The sequence below is a fragment of the Mesoplodon bidens genome (genome assembly GCF_964165515.1).
Source record: "Mesoplodon bidens genome assembly, chromosome: 11".
NCBI lineage: Eukaryota > Metazoa > Chordata > Mammalia > Artiodactyla > Ziphiidae > Mesoplodon > Mesoplodon bidens.
In genome coordinates, this window is record NC_138167.1 from 79,275,635 (window position 1) to 79,296,280 (window position 20,646).

The 20,646-nt window shown below is 36.0% G+C and overlaps 1 protein-coding gene across 8 annotated transcripts in view; it reads left to right on the forward strand.

The window, feature by feature from the left end:
* Positions 1-20,646, forward strand: part of ANKS1B (ankyrin repeat and sterile alpha motif domain containing 1B) — a gene marked incomplete at both ends in the record, with an annotated part of 1,149,683 nt that overhangs the window by 185,568 nt on the left and 943,469 nt on the right. For all 8 annotated transcript variants that reach the window (XM_081250042.1, XM_081250054.1, XM_081250053.1 and 5 more), the window contains 2 exons: positions 3,500-3,656; positions 9,294-9,590. In XM_081250042.1, the coding sequence (XP_081106168.1) occupies positions 3,500-3,656; positions 9,294-9,590 (454 nt within the window). The remainder of the gene's footprint in view (positions 1-3,499; positions 3,657-9,293; positions 9,591-20,646) is intronic.

A 20,646-nucleotide genomic window follows, 5' to 3' on the forward strand; every position in this document is an offset into this window, starting at 1 on the left:
TAAAACCTTCAAGAAAGTGTGAAATCAAGAGGGCCTTCATGAATTTGAGAATTTCATCAGTTTGTTAATACTACATCCATATGAAGATGATTTACATTTATTTCAAAATTCTTTGCATTACCAACAAACACAGGAGGATGGAACAAAATAAATGTCTTTGATTAATTATAGGGAAACTTGCTGTTGAGGTAAAGAAATTTGAGTGTTGAATCTTCCCAATTAATTTAATTTTGCTCAGAACATATACTGAACTTCTTAAAAGACATTTCATATTAATCAGAAGTATTATTTATGTCTGTCAGAAAATGAAACAACTTAAACATAGTAGCAAAAATCAATACTTTTAGAATTCCTGTTTTTACCTGAACTTACATATATTAGCCTCAAGCTACAAAATATTGCAGTGATTTAAGTTGGATTATTATTAAATTTAATTTGATATTTTTGTTTTGTTCCTGGGAAATGGAATTATTTTTCCTGTTATCTCATCAACTACACTTATTTTAGTGTTTTGGAACATTTCTTATTTATCAAATGCCGTTAAGAAAGACTGCCACTTTATCTTTAAGATATAGGGATTACTTCTTTGCTTGCTATTCTGTAGACAGTGTTCATTAATATAACTTAATATTTCATGCCAGGTAACCAAGTATGGTCAAAATATTCGTTTCTGGATACCTCTGGAAGATATAAGATGCAACTTCAATAAAAATTTAAAAATAGGTGTTAACTAGGCTTATTATGGTGATCAGTTTGCAGTATATACATATATCAGATCATTATGTTGTACACTTGAAACTAATGTTATATGTCAATTATATCTCAAAAACAAAACAAAAAAAACCTTGATTTGGTGGGACCCTGTATTAACTACTCTTCTTGTTTAGACATTAAAGAAAGTACCTGAAAATTTAATAAGCTCTTGATGAGCCTGGATGAAAAAGGCCTGTATAATACATATTGCTTGTCATATACAAGGGATATACAATCATAAGAAATTAATGACACTATATTGATTAATATCTTGCTTAAGATTCAGTAAGACTAACAGGCACTTATTTGATCAAAGATACAACTTTATATTTCACAGATATGTTTTCACATTAGAAATCTGATCTCAGCCAGTTTATTAGCTGGTATCTCTGAACAAGCTGAAAGGCTCAACTTAAATAAAAATTTTAAAATAAATTTAAATTTAAAAATAAATTTAATAATATATTTATTTAATAAAATGAATAAACTTTAGAAAAAACTGAAATAAAAATAATAGTATTTATTTAGGAGCTTGGTGTTCACCAAAGATTATTTCATAAACATGCAGGTTTTTCTTTTCTGAGTTAGATATTAGATGATGGTAATACTATACAATACAAATGATCAGTATTAGTCAGTTTTTTCACTATATCATACATCTTCCTGATAGATAAAGAATGAATGCTTATCACATACATTATTAGAAAATGTCAACAAAAATTGAACCATATAACAAATGAAATTCTGAATGGTTTGAGTGAGAGTAAAAGAAAATAGTATTGATGATCCTATCAAACTTTTCTTTACTCCTAGAAAGGAAATGCTTTTAGAAATTTCAGACTTTTTTTTTTTTTTTTTTTTTTTTGCTTAGGCTTTGAGGGATGAAATTAAAACCCTTCACATAATTGTCTTTCTTGCTATATGAATTTGGAGAAGGCTGTTTTTTTGTAGGATAAATTCTACTTGTTACATCCAGGTATTTAACTGTGCTTCCTTTGGTATTATTTTAACTTTTATTTAAATGTTGATATATTTCAGATAAAAAAAATCACTAGAATTGTTCAGTCTTGCAGCAAACTGCTTTAAGAATAGTTTTTGATTGTATACAGTTTTACGGTCATTTTCGTTTCTCATTTGATTCACACCAAAACTCTTTGAGACCGGCAACAATATGTACTCTCTAAATTCTATTTTAACAATATCTGAAAGAGAGACAGAGGTTATTTGAATTGTCCAAGGTAGCCAAGTTAGTAAATACTAGTAGAAAGTTGGGACTTCAAACCAGATCTTCTGGTTCTCAGCTGCTTTTGTTATTCATAAGTATTGAATTCTTTTTACCACTTTGTAAGTTATTTATCTCAGAATGGATGACCCTATATAACAACTTTTACGTGGCAGAGAGTGAGAAGAAGCATAGAAACTGGACAAACTTCAGGTTTTCTTCTGATATTCAGACTGTTTTTGCCAAAGGTGATCTGAAGGAAGCATTTTTACTTTTAAGGATTTAATTTTTATTTGGGGCAAGAACTAATATTTGTATAGTGTTTTACTGTTTATTGAGTGACTTCTCTTTTATGTTCTCGTTTACTGTTCTTACCAGTCTTGAGCAATAGGCACTATTATTATTATTTATATTATTTTCTACAGGAAAGAAAAAGAAAAATGAGACTAAATAATACTCTAGGGGTCATATCATTAAGTAGTTTGCATAGCTGGGACTTTAAATTCAAGTCATTTAAATTCAAAGCTTATAAAATAATACTGATTTTAGAAAAGAAATGTTAAAATGAGGTTTATTTTTATTTTCTCTGAAATCTTATCATTAGAAACTGCATCAGTGATAGAATTTGTCTCATAAATGAATTTCCCTCTTAAAATCATTTCTTAGGGCTTCCCTGGTGGCGCAGTGGTTGAGAGTCCGCCTGCCGATGCAGGGGACACGGGTTCGTGCCCCGGTCCGGGAGGATCCCACATGCCGCGGAGCAGCTGGGCCCGTGAGCCATGGCCGCTGAGCCTGTGCGTCCGGAGCCTGCGCTCCGCAAGGGGAGTGGCCACAACAGTGAGAGGCCCGCGTAACGCAAAAAAAAATAAAAATAAAAATCATTTCTTAGCCTTGGAGGAGGAAGGTGAAAGAGTGCACAAGTATAAACAACACACATTCAAAGTATGTTCTGTGCCATGGCTAAACCTTGGGCTTATACTGCAGGGTCTCTTTCCTACTGTGCTGCTTTCTCTTTTATATATATCTTCAATCCCTTATTCCAGTTCTCTGTAAGGATGATGTGTAAACTCCCTAAATGACTCTTGGTAGTATGATAACTTTTTTTTGTAAACAGGGAGTTTCTTGCACCTCAACTCTTCCTTCAGACTAAATCTCAGATACAGGTTATCTGGAAATATTCCCTTTTTGCAAAAGATGAGAGGAGGTATTCTTTTAAGTTATTTGACTAAATTCGTTCAGTTAATAAAATTAGATAAATTTTGCTGAAATGAATTCTATTAGGTAGTTTTATGGTTAGTCAGTGCTCTGTGCGTGTATGGTGGTGGCTTGTTCCAGGTAAGTAAAATAGCCAAATGCTGAAGAGGCAAACTCTTAAACCCAATTGTATGTCTCAGTACCTTGAATGATTACTATAAATTGCCAGCCAGTATCTAGTATACTTTTATAATTATCTGTTTAATAAATGCTGCATTGTTCAGCATATTTTCTTTTCTGTTGTATTCTTTTGGTTTTTCTACTTCTTAGGGACATAGTTCTCAAACTGCTTCAATATGAGGCATCAACAAATGTAGCAGACAACAAAGGTTATTTTCCTATTCACCTGGCTGCCTGGAAAGGAGATGTGGAAATTGTGAAGATTCTTATTCATCATGGACCATCGCATTCCAGAGTCAACGAACAGGTGCACTTGACAAATATTTGCTCATGCTATGATTTTTTGAGAGTTTTGCGGAGCCAAAGACACATTGAAAAATCGATTATTTCTATCTTTACCCTGCCAAAGACCTTTCTACTGCTGAATTTCCTAAAGGAGAAAGTTGAAAACTTCTTTGGCATTTGTATATGGTACATTGGCACTAAGTTGGACATTTGTAAAGATATTTATTAACAAGAAAATCCCACATAAAGGAAGTAGTTGTAGTATTTTTGCCTGCTTTACATAAGCATCCATTTTATATTTATTAAATATTTAAAGACGGAACAGAATTCACATTTGTAATGTGAATTAGTTTTTCTTAATAAAATTTTAAATGCTAAAATGGTGACAACTATCATTTGCATAATGCTTTACCATTTACATAGCACTTTCACATTAAGTACAATTTTGTGAATTAAAATGCAAAATACAGTGTATACAGTTGCTAGTCACAAATTAAAAATTTCCTGTATGTGTAGAGATTATATCTATATCTACACATACATACATACATACATATATATATATATATATATATATATACACACACACACACACACCCGCCCAGAGTAATTTGAGTAAAAAAAAGCAGCAGGATGATACTGATAGATAAAGTCAAAATATTTGCAAGTACATAGTATCCATGTTACATATAATGCATATATTTAAAAAGTAATGCCATTCTTGATATTCTAAATAAATAAGACCACAGATTCCAGAAAGTAAAATACAGTCCTCTAGTACGGTATGATAACAAACATCTTGAGCTCTGCATGCCCCCTACTGTTCCCATTTTGTAAAACTATATTTGAAAACCAACATGTAATCCAACAACTGAATTACAAATACGGCATTAAGCTGCAGGTTGGCAGTTATCCAATATCAATGGAAGTAGGTTACTCCAGGGTAAGCACATCTAATGAAGTACAATTAGCATATTTTTCAAATGGATACAGACTTTGCAGACCTTTGACTGAAATTCAGATTAAAGAATAAAAAGTAACACTTGCCAGCTGTGAACTGCAAAGGGAAGAAAAATGTATATTTTTTTCTTACATCAAAAGGCAGTTGTATAAAGAACTAATCAAGAAAAATGTTCTATTAACTGGAACACTGTCATTATTATTTATCGCAATAAAATGTCTGTTTACAGGTTACAAAATACAGAATATTTTTTATGAGAATACACTCATTAATTCAAATCTATAAAAAATGACAGATATGGCTATCTTTATTGGCATATCATGCTAAAAGGAAATTTATGAGAATGCTGACTGTTCCTCAGAAAACCAAGTTAAAAGATCATTTGTGGAATGAGCCATCTGGTGGTTATTCTTAAAACTGTCTGAATGCCCCAAAGCAAACCTGAAATAATAAGATGGAAAAACAAACCAAGGTTAAGCAAGGGAATGTTAGTTTCTCCAAACAATATTTTTAAAATGACATGAAAATAAGAAAGAAAAACCCTAGAATTTATTTACATTTGAAAGCTGAATATTTTAAATGGCATATAACTGTAATGGTGTGTTTTAAAGAGAAACAGTTATTTTTTGTGATGTTGAATAAATCAATTTAAATATAAAAAAGGTTTTTTTGAGGTGATTGGACTTCAGAATTCCTTTTTTACTTCTCTTTATGTTGTGGTTTCTATTGGAAACAAGTTGAAATTTCTTGAGGTTTTTAATACCATGCTTTCAGTATTTTTTTGTTTGTTATTATGTATATACGCTTTTAGTGCTGACATACTTCTCTCATTCAATGTCATTTCTTCTAAAAGTTTCTGATGTAGGAATTTTGTTTTCACAGGTAAATTCTGATTTTAGCTTTATTTCTTTTTTTCCCATGAATGGGACAGAAATATGCTAATTAATTATAAGCCTTTATGTATTTAAGCAATAGAGGGCAGGAATGAAAATGGTAGTGAACATTTATTGAGACCTATGATAACCAGGCACTGTGCTAAGCACTTTACCTGTGATATGTTATTTACTTAGTTCTCGCAATCCTCGGAAGTGATTTTTATCACTTCCATTTTATAGATGGGAAATCAGCCTCAGTAAAGCTAAGTAACTCTTCTAAGTTCACACATTACTAAGTGACTTAAATTGAGACTTGTATTCAGATCTCTGTAATTCCAGAGCCCTCCATAATAGCACATTGGTATTCTAAGTGGTAAATCCTATCACTTATGGAGTGTTTACTATATGCCAGGCATTGTGCAGAGTACTTCATCCACATTATCTTTCTAAGCTCTACCACAGCCTGATGAGGTAGGTGTTAATTACTGTTCCTACCTTATATATGGGGAAAGTACCTTAGAGAGATTAAGTAACTTGCCCATGATATCACAGCTTCTAAGAAATGCAGCCAGTATTTGAATTCAGGTTTTTCTGATCCAAAGCCCAAGCTTTTAACCAGTAATACACTATGTTATAATGTTAAAATTATGCATAATTGTCAGGGTTTCATTCTGATTTCTGAATGCTGTCTTTGGTTTCTAATACAGCTTTCTTTAAAAGTAATTCTACCTTATGTTTTAATGTTTAAATCTTATAAGGCATTTTCCTATATGTTATCTCCTTTGGTTTATAAGCTGTATTCTAAGGTTATAGGGAAGGTAATATTCTAATTTTACCGTAAGATAAGTTAAGAGAGATAGAGTGATTTATTGTTGCTAAAAAGTACATGTTAGCACTTCAACCTGGATCACCATTTTATACTGCCTTAGAATTAGTTGTCAACTTAGGGTGACATAATTTTGAAAATAAAGTGGACTCTGCCCTGATTTTGGTTTTTATAATTGCCACATCCTTCCTGTCTTTTGTCAACAGGTTTATTTCCTTTCTTCTGATGTTATGTGTGTTTTCAATTTATATTTCTCTGTATATTCGTTTCCCTCCTGCCTTTCCTTCCTCTTTCCTTTTCTTCCACCTTCTCTTCCTCTTTTCTTCTGTATTTTAACATTAGAGCAAAAACCAGAGGAGCCTTATCTCATAAGTATATTCCCTTGCCATTCACCAAAACTCAAATCCAACTAGTGTTAGATAGTTTCCATTAGTTTGACTTTGAAGTAAGATCTTTGGTAAATAACTTTTGTTAGCCAGTTTCATACTGCCACCCATTGTCTGGAAGTGTCCTAATTTTTCAGAGAACACTCATCTGGTAAAAAAGAAGGAATTCAAAACAGTTTAAGAATATTTAATGTAGACGTACTAGCAATTATTAATTAGTGCTTTATCACAGCCTATTTATTTCAAATTGGATTTTTTTAGACCACTAGTGAGTATGGACATGAGTATACAACCATGCCTTTTGTAAAGGTAGCACAGTTGTGGTCTTCACTGACATGACAAGCCAAGTGTGTGTTTGATATCATGGATAAACTCTATGAACATTTTCTCCTGAGTAAGTCTTGAATGATTGAAATAACTTTTTCTTGAGATCTGAACAGTGATAACTGGAGTTAATAGAAAAATTTCAATTTTGCACTTATAATTTCCTAGGCTAAGGCCTTTGCAAAGGTAGAGAGGTCTTTGAGGTATTGTTTCATAATTTACTTTTCTTTTCCTCAAAGAGGTAGTATATCTTAAAAAATGAGATTGAATCTCTTTTCAACCGATGGGAAATTTGGTTTGGTAAGGAGGCGTATTTCTATATCATATTTTCATGGTTTAAGGTAATAAGATTGATTTTTAAATCAGGTTTATAAAACTTGGCCAGATAATAAAATCAGGGAGTGCAAGCCTCTATGTTGTCAGTCTATGAGGAAATAGACTATGATAACACATTTAAACTAAGAACAAGAATGGCTCCCCCAAAGTGCTGGAAAAACAATACCTCCAGCTGGATTCCCCACCTGTCAGATCTTAACTTTTTGTTGACTGTCTTCAAGGAGTAGCTTTTCCTTTGCGTTTGGCCTTCAAATGCCCTCTTCTGATACTTGTTTTGGAAAAGTAAAGTAGTAAGAAGACTTTTCTGTGCTTTTTTCCCCCCATCACTCCTCTTTTTAAGTTTTCAAATCTTCTCTCTACTCTCAACTTACTTATCTGCGTTGTTTTATCATCCAGAGCAAGGCTGAGTTACTTTCTGGAACGATAAGATTTGTTTGGGTTTGTACCCTTAGAACAGCTATCTAAGCAGCTACTTCCTATTTCAACTCAGTTGGTGTTCTTTTGGGCAAAATCTATAGAAATTCTGCTTTCAGATCACTAGCTCCATGTTTTTCTTCTTTGGCAGTAAAGAAACACATGGCAGGCAGTGTGGTACAGTGGAAAGAGCATAAATGGGTTTTTGATTCTGATGGATTACAGGTTCCAAAAGATCCTGAATCTGCTTGGGCATGTAATTTAACTTTTTTGTATTTTAGTTTCCTCATCCATGAAGTGGAGATGTTAATACCAATCTTGTAGGATCATTTGTAAGAGTTAAAGGAGACAATGTATGTAAAGTTTTTAGACACTCAGCAAATGGTAGTAGTAATAGTTTCTATTGTGGAAGATTGTATTAAAAGTACCAACTTTGGGTCTAGGCTATTTAGGCTCAAATTCTGGCCCCAATACTAAATGGCTGTATAATTGAAGGGCAGTTATTCAACTACTTACTACCTCAGTTTCCTCATCTGTAAAATGGGGATAATGATAATAATATTTATCTCCTAGTGAGGATTAGATGAGTAAACATGAAATGCAACTGTGCCTGGCACATAGTGATAGCTATGATGATGACTCTGGTGATGAAATCCTCCCTTGCTCTCTAGAACCCTCATTTAGGACACTGCATTTTTGTTACTAAAATTTCTTGTTCACATTTCTACTGATTGACCCTTCTGCCTCCTGACATAGTCATACTGCATATACCTACACCATCTGCCCAAAGAATCTGAAAGGGTACATCTCCCTTGCAACTGGGTTCAGTTTTCTCCATTTTAACATTTTATATTCTGCTAAATTCCTGGGGAAATCTCATTGATTTTCAACTGAAACACTTATAAGCTACACGTGTAATACTGTGATACTCCTTAAAACTTGTATGGTATGGGTATGGTCTGCTTCTCAATCCATGATTATATTTCAAAAAGATATGGTTTAATCTTAGGGCCAGTATGTCTTTATTCTCTTTGGAAAAGAAGCACTGATTTATACTTAAACGAAAGATAAAATGAAACTTAACTTGGGAAGCCTTTCTGTAAATCTTTCATTATCAAAGAATGTACTATCTCAACTATCTTTTGGAAAGCCAGTCTGTTAAAAGTGTATTAATTTCTCTCATTAACAAATGTCATGGAGACACGATGCACAGTGCAGATAACACTGACCATCTGGGCCCAGCAGGACTACTGACTAACATGACTAAATCATTTATCACTCTTGGAAGTTGGAATATATAGTGTAGGGAAAAGTTTGATTTTTTCATTTGAAGTAATAAAAATAAAATGTAATATTTTTGGTGTAATAAATGATAGGTACTAGTATCAAATATAAAATTCTATTAGGCATACTTATTAAAACAGATAAATCTTAAACTTACATTTTCAAAGCATCTTAGGTTTTAAATGACTGTATATAGGTTTTGATAAAGGATTGAATTTCTGAAAACTTGCACTTTATGTTTTTGTCTTAACAGAACAATGAAAATGAAACTGCCCTACACTGTGCAGCTCAGTATGGACACTCAGAAGTAGTTGCTGTTCTCCTGGAAGAGCTCACCGATCCTACCATCAGGAACAGCAAGCTGGAAACTCCTCTGGACCTGGCAGCCCTCTATGGACGGCTTAGAGTGGTCAAAATGATCATCAGTGCACACCCTAACTTAATGAGCTGCAACACTCGAAAGCACACACCACTACACCTTGCTGCACGCAATGGTCACAAAGCAGTTGTTCAGGTGCTGCTGGAAGCAGGAATGGATGTGAGCTGTCAAGTGAGTCTTCTTTTAGCTATGCTTCAAAAACAATGGTGCTCTTGTTTTGCTTTGAGATACAGATGTTAAAACTTACTGGAAGAAATCTTACTATTTTTTAATTGGTCAAATGGTCTACATGTATCTTTGTAACTACTAAATTCAAAATACCCCTCCACACGGCTGGGAAATATGAAGAAATATAAGGCATAATCTCTAACCTCATTCTACCTTAGGGGCTATGCACATGAAAAATTATTACTAGATGGCAGTTGTGTGTGGTCTCCTTAGTAATTGTTTCCCTTCTCCCAGTATCTAGCACACAGTCTGACATACACCAGTAATTCAGTCCAGTCGAAGTTGAATGAATGAATGAATGAAAGGAATGAAATTCACTTTAACATTTTTGAGTTGTACTTTGTGTTTAATATGTTGACACATTTAGAATACAGATCTCACAGCTATCCTGTGGGATTGAGAGCCATTAAATTCCAGTACAGAGATGAGGAATCAGATTCAAAGACTAGGAAACTTGCCTAAGGATACATAGCTCGTAAACCCAGAATGTGAATTTAGACTTACTGATTAAAGTCCAAGCCTTTTTCCACAATAGTGTACCTCTATACATGGCTAATAAAGGAAGGATCACTATGCTTAAGGGCAATAAGAAAAAAATTTACTGGGAGGTGTGATTTGAGTTGAGCTTTGAAGGGCAGATAACATTTGGATAGGTTTTGTTTCTCCACAAGGAAAAGCAACTAACCTGCTTTTGTTATCTGTCTCGTTAGCCCTAATTCCAAGGTTAACTTTTCTTTTCTTTATTTATTTATTTATTTACAATTTTCTCCCTTTATGACTGTTTTTTTTAGCCCCCAAGTCACTGGCAACATACTTACCTTCCAGAGATTTTGGTTCCTGTCAGATTATGACTTTTCTCCCCTATGTATTGATAAGCTACTGCTGCATAATAAACTGTACCAAAATTTAACAGCTTAACACAATAACCATTTATTTAGTTTATAATTCTGAGGTTATGGTTTAGTCTTAGCTTATATGGGCAGTTCTTCTGTCCTGACTGGGCTCTCTCATGTGTCTTGGGTCAGTTGTGAATCAAATAAGTGTCTGTGCTTCAGGGAGTGACTGGCTGTTACCTGGGGTAATGGGTGAGACTGCTATGTGTCTTTCATAATCAAGCAGGCCACCTTGGGCTTGTTCACATGGTTGAGAGAGAGCGAGAGAGAGAGAGAGAGAGAGAGAGAGAGAGAGAGAGAGAGAGAGAGAAACACGATTATACAAGGCCTCTTGAGGTCTAGCTTTGGAACAAACATATTGTGGCTTTTGCCATGTTTGATTGGGCAATAGTCACAAAGGCAGCCCAAATTCAAGGGGTAGGAAAACAGATTCTACCTTTCAATTAGAAGAGGGTGTGAATTATAAAAGGGGTGTGAATACCCAGAGGCAATAAATGCAGACAGTTTTGTAAACAAATCTACACATTCAAGGTGGAATTAGTGCTCAACTGTGAGGTTATTTTTCTAGGAGTTGTTGAGGTTGAATACTGTGTCTCTCGGGGGTTTTTTGTTTGTTGTTTTTGTTTTTTTAAGTTTTAAAAATCCTACACCTTCTAATCTTAAGTTTCAGGGTGACTCCCTGAATCAGAATTTTCCTTAGACCTTTGCCTGTGTTATTTAGTTGGTTAGATATTTGTAATATCTTTTCTAAATTGCTTATTCTACTTTGGCAGCCTTGAAAATAAGCACAAGAATTTTTTTTTAGCCCTCATATTTTTTTTTTTTTTTTGCGGTACGCGGGCCTCTCACTGCCGTGGCCTCTCCCGCCGCGGAGCACAGGCTCCGGATGCGCAGGCCCAGCGGCCATGGCTCACGGGCCCAGCCGCTCCGCGGCACATGGGATCCTCCCAGACCGGGGCACGAACCCGCATCCCCTGCATCGGCAGGCGGACTCCCAACCACTGCGCCACCAGGGAGGCCCTAGCCCTCATATTTAAGAAAAAAAAAAACTTTGCTTGCAAAGGGGTATTGAAATGAGATAGATACATGTTTACTATTTATTATAGGTGACTAACAAAGTTACTTTTTTAAAGTATGTTTAATGATAAGCTAGATGTTTATTGTCTAAATGTTGAATTTCTCTAATCTAGATTTATTGCTTTTATTAACACTTCTGGAATACTTCTAAACTTTATTGCACAGATTGCATTATAACCAAGGACTTTAACTATGGCTGTTTGAAATCAGTAATTCACTTTATGTCCCATGACTAGAAAAGTAAGAGTTCAGATTCAATTTTATAAATTTATATTTTTTATTCAAAACACTGTATTTTGTGCTTTTGGAGAATTAAAGATAAAAAAGATCCGTGCCCCAAATTTGGTGGAGAACACAAAAACTTGCAAGAATAACTCCTGTTACATGACATATTAAAATAAATGCTAGGACGAAGTGCTATGAAGATATAGGTGAGAAAAATATAGATTTAAAGAGGGAGAACTTGGGAAGACATTGAAGAGTGATGTTTGAAGAAGACCTTGAAAGTCTAAAAGGACTTTGAATTTTAGGTGTAATTTAACTTGCAGATGTGCATTATTTGGCTAAAACAGTGTTTTAAAATGTTGAATTTTAAATACTTCCCGATGGGGTATATACCTTCTAAGATGTCAACCTCTCTCTATGATTCATTCCTTTAGATTTTTCTACTTGGCCCCTGATAGCATTTTGTTTTGTTACTCACAAATCAGATGAAAGGGACACAGTATGTTCAGAATACGTGAACACTTAATCAGAAGCATTAGGGCAGGTACCCGAGCAGGATGGGCAACATTTTGGTTGCTATACCTCTTTCACTGATGCTCACTCTATGATTCATCTTGAAGGTTCCAGGAAGTAGAGCTGACAACATATTTCTACAATACATCTCAATGACTTGACTCTTCCATTAGATACAGTTAGCCTTAGTTGATTTTTTGTTTTTATTATTATTGCTTTGTTCATATAAAACATTTTTTGGCATCTCATTACCCTTTTTTGTGATTATTTAATTTTTTTATGTTATTCAAATTAACTGTCACCTAGGTTTACCATCAGATTCACTATAACATTTTTTAATATTAAATTTGAAGTAGAGATTTGTTGATATTCTCACTGGCTGAGAGTGAACCATACCAGTTAGTAACCTTAAACTGTTTCAGTGGCTTTAATATTCATTAATTTGTTAACTAGTTGGAAGTTAACAGTATTAAAAGTAATCCTATTTGGTAAATCACAGTAATACATTTTTAGACTTCAGTTACATTCAAGTTATTATGAATAATTCTTCAAAATTTAGAGATGGCTTTGGAGGATCTTTTCTTTTAATTACAAATATTTTTAAATGCAGCATTTATTTTGTACTTTTTGTAGAAGTTTTGTTTTCTGCTTCATTTCTTTCTGAGCAATTTTGAATTATAACACCTATTTGAACTAGTGAACAAAATAATTTAATTCCTATTTGGTTGAATTTCATAGTATATATTTACTTATAAATCCTTTAGCATTAAAAATTTCTTAATAAAGAGAATGAATCGTATTAAGATATTAAGAAAGTAGGGTTTAATTGGCAAGATTCTTTTGAAATTAGCAATTATTTCTATGGATTTCAAACCTGATTTTGGGTAACTAGGTGGTGATAGTGTCATATTATGCTAGTGCTTTAACTGTGTGTGTTTCTCTTGTTAAAACTCAAAGAGTTAAAGCACTAGCATAATATTAAGAAATTGGGTTTTATATGAATGTAAAAGGAAAGGAAAGGAAAATTACAGAAAATTAATAGTAAAGAGTATAAGTTAGCATACTAGGAGCTGTTAAGGTGCAAAGCTGAGTAAGGTACAAAGTGCTTAAAGTGGCAGGAGAAATATGTGCCTAAATGGCCTAAATATGTGCCTAAAGATTACTTTTCTTTTTTTTTGTGGTACGCAGGCCTCTCACTGTTGTGGCCTCTCCCGTTGTGGAGCACAGGCTCCAGACACGCAGGCTCAGCGGCCATGGCTCACGGGCCCAGCCGCTCTGCGGCATGTGGGATCTTCCTGGACTGGGGCACGAACCCATGTCCCCTGCATCGGCAGGTGGACTCTCAACCACTCCGCCACCAGGGAAGCCCTAGATTACATTTTAATAATCCATTTACTCTTTTTTTAAAAATTATTTATTTATTTATTTATTTTTGGCTTCATTGGGTCTTCATGGCGGTGCGCAGACTTCTCATTGCGGTAGCTTCTCTTGTTGCGGAGCACGGGCTCTAGGTGCGCGGGCTTCAGTAGTTGTAGCACGTGGGCTTCAGTAGTTGTGGCATGCGGGCTTCAGTAATTGTGGCATGTGGGCTCTAGAGTGCAGGCTCAGTAGTTGTGGCGCATGGGCTTAGTTGTTCCATGGCATGTGGGATCTTCCTGGCCCAGGGCTCGAACCCTTGTCCTCTGCATTGGTAGGCAGATTCTTAACCACCGAGCCACCAAGGAAGCCCAAAACGAGAAGATTGCACTTACTCTTCTACTTCCTGAGATGATTATTTTAAAATTTCTCCTCTTTTCCGAAAACTTCAACACTTCCTTCATTGTCATCCCTCTGTGATTACAACTTTGTTTTTATTTCACTGAGATAACAGAAACAATCACATATTATCACCTCCACAGTTGCCAATATGTGTATATTTGCTTTCCTTCCTTGTTTTAAATTAACTTTCTAGGTTTATATCTGAGGCTAACTTCTCTACTTGTTGGCTCCTATCCCCTCATATCGACTTAGGATACATTGCTCTGGCAAATATTCCCTCTTTAATACAATGTTTTCCCCCTCTTAACTGCATTATTTCCCGAAGGATGCAAAGATGTTGCAATGTTTCCCATCTTTAAAAAACCCTCTCCTTTGAAACTGAATTTTCCTCTAGCTGTCTTCTTCTTTCTCTGATCCTCTTTATGGCAACATATTTATTTTTAAATAAAATGAAATTTATTGTAGCCTTAATGCACATAATAAAATGACTTACAAGAATTTTTGTTAGTAGTAGCTAGAGAATGGGTAACTGACCATTCTGGTGAATGTAGTGGTAATCCCACACCTGGTCATTCTTGTCATGTTTCTAAAAGAGCCCCATGCAAAGATCTACCTTTCTGACTACAGGTGAAATTAAAGAACATATTCTAGAGGAAGTAATACCCACAGGACTAAAAAAAAATGGCAAAATATTTAGAAAGACTTGTTTTTACTCATATCAAATTCTTTCCTTCATCTCTGTTGAAACCATTCCAACTCTATTACTCTATAAAAATTCTGTTTTTTCCTTTGGTGAAGGTAACTAATGACTGCCATATTGTTAGATCCATAGCCAGTTCTTAGTCCTCATCTTACTTGATTTATCATCAGCATTGACAAAGTTGATCTCTCCCTCCTTTTTGAAACACTTTTTTCTTTTGACATCTGAGATACCACTCTCTCTTGGTTCTCATGTAGTTCACTGGCTGTTCCTTCTCAGTATTATTTTAGGTTGAGCCAAAGATTTTGATTGCCTGCCATTCAGTGTTGCAGCTAGATAAATCTGCAAGACCTCATGAACCTGTTACTGCTAGTTGCTTAAGAATTAAGTCTTTCTGTTTTCTGTCCTCTTTTGTAGATTCATACTCCTTTTCCCTGAGCCAGCCTTTATTTTCATTCCTTCCCATTGAACCTTTACATTGGAACTCTGTAACTCTGTTACTCTCTCTTAGCTATTGCCACAATACTGCTGTAGGATAAGCACAGAAATCTCAGACATTCATAAGCAGTAGCATTTTTTTTCATTCTTAAGTTATAGGTCAGCTGGGGAAGCTTTGTTTAATGTTGTAAGTTAGTCTGGGCAGCTCTGCTCCATGTGTTTATTATCTTCCTCCTGGGACTAGCCAGGACATGGCCTAAGCCCAACCAAGGAAGCACACTTTGGGCCTCTGCTTGCATCATGTTAGCTATCATCCATTGGCTAAAGCAAGTCACAAACCAAGCTCCAAATCAATGGGTAGGGATATATACTCCACCCACATAAGTGCAAAGAGCTGCAGTGTTGTATGGCAGAGGGCATTCAATAGGAGGGACTAATAATGTAATCTGTGACGTCCCTGTTCTGTGGTTAACCGTTCTCATCTTCCTGATCTCTAAGCATCTGAGTCTCCCAGGTCTTAGTACTTAAACTTCTTTTCTTCTCTGTCTTTACTTACTTCCTGGTTGGCCTCATCCAGTCTCTCAGCTTCAAATGACATCTTTACCTAGCAATAAAAATTTTGTTTATTCATCCTGGACCTTACCCTAAACTCTAAATTAGGTGTCTGCTGGACATGTCTATTGGATGCTAATGGGCATCCAAACTCAGCATTTCAGAAACTGAGTATTTAGACTCCATAACCCCTTCTCCCCAAATTTGTCCATCTTCCAATATTTCCCATTTCAGCAAATGGTAGCGCTGTCCTTCTAGTTGTTTGGCCCCAAAACTTTAGGGTTTCTTCACATTTTAATTTAGTTCTTCATCAGATTTTATTGGCTTTGTGCTCAAACTATATCCAGCATTTCAGTACTTTTCATTCCCTTCACTACTACCACCAGAGCCCAAGTCTTGATTATCTCTTGCCTCCTAACTGGTTTCCCTGCTTCTTCCTGTTCTTCTGTATTAGTCTGCTTGGGCTACTATAACAAAATACCATAGACTGGGTGGCTTAAACAGCACACATTTGTTTTATCACAGTCTGAAGGCTAGAAAGTCCAAGATTAAGGTTCTGGCCAATTTGGTTCTTGGTGAGAGCTTGTAGATGGCTGCCTTCTCCTGTGTTCTCAAACGACCTTTCTTCTGTGCACAAATGAAGAGAGAAGGAGAGAGCTCTCTGATGTTTCCCCCTCCTCTTATAAGGACACCAATCCCATAGAATTGGGTTCCCGCCCTTACAACATCATTTAACCTTAATTACTTCTGTAAAGTCCCTATCACCAAATATGGTCACACTGGGGTTTAAGGCTTCAACATATGAATTTCGGGGGGGACACAAACATTCAGTCCATAACAGACTCCTTCAGTCTATTTTCAACAAAGCAGCCATAAGTGATCCCATTAAACTAAGTCAGGTTATATCACTCTTCTTCTCAGAAACCTTCACTGGTATTCCAGCTCACTCGGAACAAAAGCCACACTCCTTACAGTGGCTGACAGTGTCTTATCTGACCTAGTCCCACTCTCCCTGAATCTACCTCCTGCTACCCTTTGCCATTTCATATAGTTTCAGCCACAGTGGCCTCGTTGCTCTTCCTGGAACACACTGTGTGTGCTACTACCATAAGGCCTTTGCCTTACTAACCTGCATGGCTTCCTCCTCTACTTTCTTCAGGTATCTGCTTAAATGTCACCTTAATAGGGAGGTCTTCCCTGATCTGTCTCACTTACCACCTTAGCAACTCCATTTCCTTCCCCCTAGTTTCCCTTTCAGGACACCATATCCCCTCCAGCCTTCTGAGGAGAGGATACCAGGCACATGCTACATCAACAAGAAAATTTGTTCCCTACTCTTAATGGAGTTGAGAGCCTGGGTGCGAAGACAGAAAATAAACATATAAACATACAAAAATTACAAATTGCAGTAAGTGGTATAAAGGAAAAAAGCAGGTTCTTGTGTTTGAGAATGAAGGGTTGGGGAAGTCTCTCTTAGGATGTGCCACTTAAATGGTGCTAGCTCAGAGAAGTGAGAGATGAAGCCATGGAAACAGATGGGTTTACAAGAAGGAGACTATAGTGAGAGAGAAGAAGCTGAATAAAGACTATTCAGGTAGTTTCTGGAAAAGAAGTCTGTAAAAAAGCAGTTAGTTACAAGAGGAATGCCAAGACAATACAATTATAATAATCAATTCATCCATTCACCATGTATTTATAGAGTGCCTGCTCTGTGCCAGGCATTGCCTACTATGTGCCAGAGGATATAGCAGTAACAGAATAGACAAAAATTTTGCCTTCAAAAGGGAAGATGATATTTAATAAAGTGTGGAGTAAGGAAAAGTGAGATATGGGATAGAAGCTTGAAATCATAGCAGGTTCACAGGAAGTTTCTATGGTTATTTGTTTTGGTAGATAGTGAAAAGGTATGTATTTTTATGGAGAGTGGAAGGATCCAATGAAGAGACTGAAATTGAAGATGCAAGAAAACGGTGAAGATACTTCATAAGCAAAATTCGAGAAGCAGAAAATGATAGAAAAAAGAGCACAAGTGGAGGATTAGCTTTTTAAAAAATTTTTTTACTGGAGTATGGATGCTTTACAATGTTGTGTTAGCCTCCACTGCACAACAAAATGAATCAGCCATACACATACAGGTATCCCCTCCCTTTTGGACTTCCCTCCCATTTAGGTTACCACAGTGCATTAGGTAGAGTTCTCTATGCTATACAATAAAAATATGGAACACTTCATGAATTTGTGTGTCATCCTTGCACAGGGGCCATGCTATCTCTGTATCGTTCCAATTTTAGTATATGTGCTGCCGAAGCGAGCACGAGGATTAGCTTTAATGAGGGGAATGGATGCTTCCTCTGAGACAGAAGTGAAGGAAAGTAGGAAAGGTAAAGACATTGGCCAGAAGTCCCTAGTTAAATAGGAGGAGAGATCTTCTTTAGAATAGGAGAAATGGTATTTCTGAGTTTTTTGAAGACAGATCCTGTTTCTCTTATGCCATTTCCACCCCCAGTCTAAACCTACTTATAACTTTCAGCTATTCTTCACATGATGTTTTTCTAGATTCTTGTTTTGGGATGCTCTTCTCTGGACATATTCCAATCTGTTGATGTTCCTGTGAAAGTTTAGTATCCACACTTGAACACAGTACTCTGGATATAGTCTAGCTAATGTAGGGTACAAAGGATCTGTTGCTTCTCAAGTTGTTTAGACATCATTTATTCATTTACAAAGGCTAGGATGTTCTTATCTTTTAAGTTCTTACCTTTCATCCCAAGAGATGCCTACAGGGCTAATTGGTGCTAGCCAGGGCGTCAGGGGTTGTTACTTCTGTGTTAAATGCCATTCTCATTGGCTTTTCTTCTTTTTTCTCTATCAAATTTATCTTTACTAACTGTTTGTTACTTCTTTTGGTAGTGGGTCTTGTTTCTCAATAGTTTTTATTTCCCCTGCTACCTGTGCTATTTTCTCTACTGATCATCATCACAATCCCACTTTATATCTTTGTTCTATTTATTTTCTCCTTTAATAAAAAATTGGTCTTCCTTTATCTGGTCATTCTCTTTTGCAAGCTTCAGAAGGGCTATGGTTAGAGTGTTAAATTTGGAAGGGGGAACCAGTGCAGGCAAGCTGACATCTTCACATCCCCTTTCTGTCTGCTCTTTTGGCACTCTTAGAATACATAACCCAAAAAGCCATTTTGAAACGTCTAGAGGTTTTGGATAAAATATAACAAAGATCTCTTTAAATGCATAATTGAGCTTTCATGTATCAGGGAAATACATACAGCCAAACCAAAAAGGAAGCTAAAACCCAGGGCTTAAAAATAGGAACATTCTTTTCAATATCCTCTCCCCTTTTCCTACCATTTGTTTTTCTCAGTTTTGGTGCTACTGAGGCTTATCTTTAATAGCCATTTCCAACTGGAGAGAGAATTTCTTTTGCTTTTATCAGCAATTCAGCATTAAGATATATATCGTGTCATGTCTACTGACTAAGCTGTTTCACCACTAATTGTGATTAGAGGGGTTTTTTTTTTCCCCTGAAAGGTGCTAAGACGTTGTGAGTGCTTCATATCTGTTTACTGGATAAATATTGAAGCGTTACTATATTATCAACTGCATAATTGTCTATTCAGAAACTATGTTTATTTTAAATGATTAATTTTAAAGAAATGGAGAAATTTGATCCATTGAAAAAGCAGGCCCCAAATTTGGGTTCACCTATTTTAGTGTTATTTCTTTGTTTTTTTTTAGGGGCACCGAGGGCTGTGGGCCCATTTGCTCCTGCATCCACAGCTAGTGTCAGCTCTCTCCTAAGACTGCCTTCTTTTTTATTTATTTATTTATTTTGGCTATGTTGGGTCTTTGTTGCTGTGTGCAGGTTTTCTCTAGTTGCAGTGAGCGGGGGCTACTCTTCGTTGTGGTGTGCGGGCTTCTCATTGTGGTGGCTTCTCTTGTTGAGGAGCATGGGCTCTAGGCACGTGGGCTTCAGTAGTTGCAGCACGCAGGCTCAGTAGTTGTGGTGCACGGGCTCTAGGGCATGTGGGCTTTAGTAGTTGTGGCATGTGGGCTTAGAAGTTGTGGCTCACGGGCTCTAGAGCACAGGGTCAGTAGTTGTGGCGCATGGATTTAGTTGCTCCATGGCACGTGGGATCTTCCCAGACCAGGGATTGAACCCATGTCCCCTGCATTGATTGGCAGGCAGATTCTTAACCACTGCTCTACCAGGGAAGTCCTAGTGTTATTTCTTTATATACATTCCACTTGCTTGTAGAATGTTTTAGACTAAATATTATTTTATGAGAACACAGGAGTCCTTGATCTATCCTCTCAGCTTGCTTGAGCTTCAGACTTTGTCTCCTGCTCCCCTCCCAGTCCCACCTTGGTTAAAGCCCAGGTACTAATCTATCAGGGATTGGTAGATTTCCTTGAACAAATTCTTCTTCCAGTGCTCAATGCCTGGATGCATACTTTCTGTCCCTCATTCCCTTCCCCAGGCTCTGAGGAATTCCATTTTCCTTTTCATCTCTATATTTAAAATACTGTTTAGTTTTTCAGAATTTTAAAGTGTGCTATTCCAGGAAGGGTTTTTCTAACATTAAGTACAAACTTTTGTGAAAATTTGGAGGAAATCAAATTAGTAGTAAGAAAGTTGGTTGAAAGACATAGAATGAGAGTGAGAAGAATTAGATTATTTCAAGGGATATTTTTTAGGGAGTGAAAAAAATTAACTTTTTATGCCACACATTGAAACATTGTTTTAAGAAGCTGCATAAGTTTCTACAGTTTCATTTTCCTTCCATATAGTGCTATATATATTTATAAATTATTTTATTTCCATGTTTATT